The sequence below is a fragment of the Pteropus alecto genome, unplaced genomic scaffold, assembly GCF_000325575.1.
Source record: "Pteropus alecto unplaced genomic scaffold, ASM32557v1 scaffold413, whole genome shotgun sequence".
In the NCBI taxonomy this organism is placed as follows: domain Eukaryota; kingdom Metazoa; phylum Chordata; class Mammalia; order Chiroptera; family Pteropodidae; genus Pteropus; species Pteropus alecto.
In genome coordinates, this window is record NW_006434120.1 from 1,058,207 (window position 1) to 1,065,395 (window position 7,189).

Sequence of the window (7,189 nt, forward strand, 5' to 3'; positions counted from 1 at the left end):
TATATATATATTCTAAGAGGGAAATGCTATATTTTTCTGTTTCTGTAAGAGATAAATACAGTGGACTTTTTTCTATTGGTAATGATTCATTCATTTCTCTCAAAGCAGTTTCTTGTTTTCTGAGTAATTTAAAACCAACAGACTTAAGGTTTCCTGTGAAACCATGGAAACCTTAAGTCTGTTGAAATATCAGGTTAAACACATTCCAAGATTTGCTCAAATTAAAATTCTTTTGTGTACTTTTGTAGTGCTTGAGAAAAAGACTTCATTATTTATGAAAAAATGTGTTTTATCTTGCAAATGGTATTTAAACATTAGCTTACTATTTAATAGAATGAATGTTTATGAAGTTGACATGAAACCATCTCAGAAGAAGTGGGCAGGTTCATTGACCTTTTACTTGCTTTTCTGAACATTTCTGAATATCACACATTTCTTTCTAATATATTCTAAAGTATGCAAATGTCAATGGTATGAAACACCACTGTACTGGAAGAATTAATATATTACTTTAGTAATGTACTTGAGCTAAATAACTGAAGATTTAGGAACACATAAAAGCCACAATAATTTATATGATGTTTTGAAGTGAATTAAATAATTTTAAACTAGATTCTTCAACAGTTGGTATTTTATTTTTATATTAACACAGTGTAATGATTATTCTAAACTCGTACTTTCAGATTCACATATTTAAAGTCATGTAAGCTGTACAACTTCCCTGTCAAAAACACTGGCTGCCAAATTTATATCTGTTTTTTCAGCTGTACCTGATATTTAGAATTTTAAAATTTCTGTAAAGTAGCTATTGTAGTTTGCAATGTGTTTGCTGCCTTTGTGAAGTGGTATATACTTGTATAATTTCTGTATTAAACAAATTAATTTCAAAGGTAAAATTATATTTACTATGCAATTTCAGTTAAAAGTCGTTATTTAATACATAGAACCTAAAACAGCATGCCTCCACTATAATTTAAGATCTCAACCTAAGAACACACATTTATTTAAAGAATTCCCACCCTTTTCCCCTATGATAGACTACAAAAAAAAAAAAAAAAAAAAAAGCCACGATTTGTTTCACTTCCTGGCATCAAGAAATGGAGTTTTTTCTACTCCTTGAATCTGGACTAGATTTGTAATTTGCTTTCTTCAATAGAAAGAGGTGAAAGCCACATTACAATAGTTTTGAGCTTGGGCCTTTAGGGGCTCTAAATTCTTTTGTTTACTGCTTATGGGATTCTTGCCACTGACATGATATGGACAAGCCTGAACTCTTGGAGAATGAGACATCACAAGGAGCCATCCAGCCAGATGCCTAGTAGCTGCCCACAGATAGGTGAGTTAGCTTAGCTGAGATTAACCGAGTCTGTCCTCAGTCAGCAGAACCACCCAGGCAAGCCCAATTCAAATTCATGAGCTAAATAAGTAGTTGCTGCTAGAAGTCACTAAGTTTTTTGGGTAGTTTGTAACACAGCAAAAGCTAATTGATGTGGTACATATATACAATGGAATATTACTCATCCATAAGAAAAGATGAAATACTGCCATTTACAACAACATAGATGAATTTTAGGATTATCATGCCAGGCAAAATAAGTCAGACAGAAAAAGTTGAGAACCATATGATTTCATTCATATGTGAGATATAAAACTGAAAGCAACAAATGAACAAGACAAACAAAAACTAACAGACATAGACAACAGTTTAGGGGTTACCACAGGGAAACAGGGGAGGGAGGAGATAGATAAAGGTAAAGGGGAAATATATGGTAATGAAAGGGAATTTAACTTTGGGTGGTGAACACACAATGAAATATACATATGATGTATTATTGAATTGTACACTTGAAACCTATATAATTTTATTAACCAATGTCACCCTGATAAATTTAATTTAAAAAAATTTTTAAAGTTAATTGATATCAATACAATTATAATTTTTTACCTGAAAGAGTAAATATTCAGGAGAATACTTCCATCTTTGGGTCAACTTATGACTCCATAGACTATGTTTACTGAGAAATATGAACATTTATAAGATAAATATTCTTACCTTAATAGGATTCCTATAGAAAGACTGTTTTCCAGAAGAAGGGAATGACATGGCAATAATACGTTCTGGAAGTCAAAATAGTCGCTATTACAAATGTCATTATAGATGTCAATATATGAGAACTTCATTTACATGGAATCAGACTTCTTTTTCATAGAAAAAAAACTTTCAGGATTGAGAGTGACAGAAAGAAAAGCTAACTACCCTTCAGGATAATCAAGATAAATCTGGGCTCCAGTGAGATGATGGAAACTTCCAGGATGGTTTCCAGTGTTCCTGACTCAGAAACCTGAGATCTACAAAGCCATGACCTTATTTTATGGGGTTCTAGGAAGAGAACAGGTCTTTCTGTGATCCTTGGGATCCAGGATAACAACTAGAACTCACTAAATCCTAAACCAAACAAATGGAGTCAGCTGAAAATCCATTCTACTTTCTCTTCTATAATCAAGTAGTCTTGACTTGAGGTGACCATGGAAAAAATTGTCAGGGCTAAACTACGTGCATGTCACACTACCATAGTGGCATACCTGTTCATAGATAAAGAATGCTTTGAATATGGCTTAGACAAGTCAAGAACAAAATAAACACATAATTACTTACACACAAGAAAAATGTGAAGTTACTATTTTAAGTAAAGTAACAGTTAAACGCCACAAACCAGTAACATAAGTGAGGTCTAAATCAAATCCACCTTTCTTGTATCGCCGTTTGTTTCCTGAAACCTGCGCATTTAAAACAATCATTAATTTGCAAAACATAAATCAACATAAAAATAAACATTATATAAATATCTACAACCCTTGCCAGTATTTCCCAAAATATATTTTTCTGAATCATAAACATGTTTTTGCCCACTTACCATCCTTCTGGTCAGCATTTCAAGACGTCTTTTTTGATAAGCCAGATGAAAAATTCTTATCAGAATGATAAGTCGAAATAAAATTGTCAACCTAACAATAAATTGAAAAGATCCATTTTTGCTTGAGAAACAGGATTTTGTCAATATGAACTAAGAGCAGTGGCTCCTAACCAGGGAAAGTTTTGCACATACCCCTACCCGCCAAGCCTCCCACCCACCCACTTAGGGGGCATTCAACAACGTTTGGAGATGTTTTTGGTTGTGTAATAGACTTTTGCAATATGTGGTTCTTTTGTGGTTTACGATGAGTATTTTTCAATCTTTTTCCCATCAATACAAATTGAAGGTTCTTGTTCACCTTTTTTACTCCCATCAGTAACAGAGGTTCACTACAGCTGCTAACACACATTAGACAGGCAGCAGACTGATATAATTCCCAAGTGTGCTAGCTGGTATCTCACCTACCATCAGAAAGAAACACAATGGCAGAGAACTGATGGTTTGGACTAGTGCTTCTCTAACTTGAGTGTGCATACTGATTCAATAAGTCTAGAATGGGGCCTGAGGTATTTTTCTTCTTGCATTTTTAGCAACCTCTTAGATGATGCTGAGGTACCAGTCAGAGGACCCTACTGGCTTCAGTTATTTTCAAACAACTCCAAAAGGCTATCAAATAATGTTAAGTTTCATAGGGACCTGAATTGAAGTCCTGGGAAGCTGGAGTGTGGAAAGAAGCAAACTATTTGACTAATGAATAAGCGTAGTGAGCCACACAACATCTATATTCCAGTACACATTTGCTCTCTTTTTCTCATTGCCAGAGTAGGAAGAGGAAAAGGAAAAAAAGCCATCGGTGTCTCATATTTTAGTTTCTTGATCCCTAACCATTCTAACTTCGCCTCGGCTTCCTTCATTGCAAATATACTATACTGCAAATTCTACCTCTGTGTTGTTATCCATGTCACTTAGTTTTCTGTTACATTTGCTCTTTCAGAGAATCATCATTGGAGACACTCAAATTTTGCATCTGCTGAAACCAATATTCTCTTGGTGATAGGAAAAACCTAGTAATTTCATGTGTAAGGAATTTGTGGTTGAAATTAAAACTATGATTTAGTGAGAATTTAAAGATGTAGAAAAGTTAAAGTTAATACAAGTGACAAAGTCCCCAGTTTCTACTTTGGGTGTTCCATCTTCTTCATGAAATTAAAGGTACTTAGTGTGTATACTCTTTACTGGTCTCACTAATCCTTTAGTTTCCAAATATTTGAAAATTTATCTAAACATTTCATTTTCAAGCAGCTATTTGACAATGAATCAGCACATTCAGAGTTAAAGAGATTACAGAGAATGAAAGCCAAAGAAAATGAAGGAAAAAAAGAGAAAATGTTTAAGAGAGGTGAATCATATGTTTCTTACCTGGGGATATCTTTAAGAAACCCAAAGTCATAAAAAATGTAAATGATGTTAACCAATAATGTCACCACAATTACGAAAGCATCTAAGAAGTTAAGCGTATCAGAAAAATAGAGTTGTATCCTGTAATATAAAACAAAACATAAATAAATTTATGCCTCCCAAAGAAGAGATAAGGATATTTTAAGAGCACAAATTATTTAACTCTTCTCCATTAAGAATTCTACTTCAATAGATTACTTAAAATTCATTTACTAAACTAGACTAAGGAGAAAATATTTATATTCATTATTTTATACATACATATTACAAAAGCATCGATATAGCAACTTAAGTATAGTATAAGATATAACTAAACCATCGAACAAGAGGCAAGCATTGCCTTCACATAGGTGGGAGAGAAAAGTGGGGTGCCAGGCAGTACTATTGGGCAATGGAAGATGAACATGACACAGCCTTAGAGCAACTGGAGCTATAGAGAGTGTACAAGATGAGCTGGTGAGAGGGAAAGGAGTCCATTACTTTGGCGTACAAACTTATTATCTGGTTTTACACCGACAGTAAAATCTCAATGGGCTGGTGTGAATTTCCCTGAGCAAAGCTGAATTTCTATCCACTGTATCTTTCTCCCCAATACTGGCTCCTTCAGCCATGGGCACTTGTGCTCCACGGAAAGCTTTTTCCAATTTTGGGGTAGCCCCTTTCAGGCTCTGAGTAAACTGAATAAAGCGAGGCAAGAAAATTTAGTCCCTGACTTCCACAGGAATCCAGCTCCAAGTCTTAGCTCACTCCATGCACTTTCTCGGAAAGTCAGCAAACAGAGAAAATATGCTGCTGCTTCGTTGATGGTATGGGCCTGCCTCAGATATCCTCTGGTACTTAACACAAGTTTTTATTTAACTTATCTATTACCTAGTATTTAATATATTGTCAGCTTTTATTTAGATTCAATTCGTTACAGAAGTGTTAATATTTATACAAGTATTTCACACACATGTTCCTCTTAAAAATGTACATGTAGACACATTAACTGCTTGGCCCCATTTTGCAAAACCTTTGAAAAAATTATCTAGAACACATTGTCAGAGACTAGAAAGACAGTTGCAACAATACTATTAAAGCCCAATCCAGTAGAAAGTGAGATTTAGATTGTTGTTTCTCTTATGGACCATGCCTTCCAAGATAAAGAGGGACACATTTGGTTGAGTTGACTGGTAATCATTTTGGGATGCTTCTCATAGCAGTACAAAATATCTTTACGTGTTTGTATAAAAAAAAAATCAAACTTACCTTTCTACAAAAATTTGAAGAAGAACATCCATTAAAAAAAATAAAGCAATAGATAAAGAAATCAAATGATATGCCAAAGGAATATGCATTGTACTATCAGTGACAAGTAGGGCTGTAATGATGAGGGAAACATCCGCAAAGACCAGCAACATTCCAAATATTCTACAAGTAAATAAATAAATAAATAGTATAAAGATAAAGTAATTTTCACCTTTATAGTTAGATATCTAGGCCAATGATCTCATAACAAAATGTCATTATTTAGGATTAAACTCTGCAGTGGTAGGGAGAATTGCATTACCTTAGAATACGAAAAAAAGTTACTCAGTTTTCACCCAATAGAAGCAGTTGTTAGGGAAACAAAATTCCCACCAAACCACTTGATGTTATTGTGAACTTTTATCACAGACACATCAGACTAACACTCCAAAATAGAATAGGCAAACTGAATTAAAACTACATGTCTCTGCTTATAAACTCTTCTTAAAATTAGAGAATTTTATAAGGGGCTTTTTAACAATTTCTCATAATAAATAAAACCTCATTAATCTAGATAATTTTTAAGAATTTAGCAATTTTTAAGAATTTGCTTTAGTCAAGCAAAAGCATGACTAAAATATGCCCTTAAAGGACCACTTTGGCCGGTAAGATTTTTTTATTGGTGAGATTTTATATATTAATGGATGCTTCTAGAACAGTGCTGGGTACATGAGAAGAAATTCAATTTCATAAACACATACATGATTGAATTCTAGAGTATCTCCTAATCTTTTCTCTTGTATATTCTAAAGACATTCTCCATAAATCGATTATACTACTGATATAACCTATGAAGATAAATTAGTCTTAAAAGTACTTTTTTACAATTGCAACAAAAAATAAAATATATATTTAAAAGGAAGCAAGTATATTGTGTGAATTTGTATTACAGTATGAAATCTTACTATAATGTCTAGAAGAAGCCTACATAGAATGCTTCCAGAATTAAGGAGTAATTTTATACAAATAGGTATTTAATACTTATAGAATTTTAAAATGCATACTTCATTTTTACTTTCACGGATAGCAAAAACATATTAAATGTGTTACTATTAGACTTAAATAAATGCCATTCTTTACAATACTTAATGTTCAGCTGAAACTAAAATTCCAAGATAAATTATATTAAATGGGGCACAGAGACTATTTAGCAACACACTGACAGTGGAAATGATTTTTCCCCCTTAAAGATCCTTACTCATTAAAAAATATTGCTATTAAGTTTTAAACATATTTATCTCCTTTTCTAGGGTCTCACATACCTGTACATAACGGATGATACAATTAAGTACACAAGTCTCTTAATCTTGAAGCTGCAAAAAGAATTAAAAATCAAATCTCAAATTTCTCAAGTTTATCACAGATTTCTTCTAATATATGATATGATTTTAACAAATAAACTAGGCCTTTATAAATATAATTTTTAAAATAATTTTTCAGGAGTTTCATAACAAAATGCTTTTAACTAATAACTAAATTTTTCACCTGTCTGCTTCATGATTGTTTTTTACTTTAATATGTGGATGTTT

At 32.8% G+C, this 7,189-nt stretch overlaps 1 protein-coding gene across 2 annotated transcripts in view; it reads right to left on the reverse strand.

Moving 5' to 3' along the window:
• The window catches only part of LOC102892995 (phosphatidylinositol 3,4,5-trisphosphate 3-phosphatase TPTE2), a 73,244-nt gene extending 67,576 nt beyond the window's left edge, over window positions 1–5,668 (reverse strand). The window contains exons 1-5 of one of the 2 annotated variants that reach the window (XM_025044762.1): window positions 5,622–5,668; window positions 4,335–4,454; window positions 2,916–3,006; window positions 2,715–2,778; window positions 2,054–2,118 (exon numbers count right to left, since the gene is read on the reverse strand). In XM_025044762.1, coding sequence (XP_024900530.1) covers window positions 2,054–2,118; window positions 2,715–2,778; window positions 2,916–3,006; window positions 4,335–4,454; window positions 5,622–5,653 — 372 coding nt within the window. In that variant the 5' untranslated portion in view covers window positions 5,654–5,668. The remainder of the gene's footprint in view (window positions 1–2,053; window positions 2,119–2,714; window positions 2,779–2,915; window positions 3,007–4,334; window positions 4,455–5,621) is intronic. The other variant, XM_025044763.1, reaches the window with a different exon arrangement.
• Window positions 5,669–7,189: the final 1,521 nt, after the last annotated feature.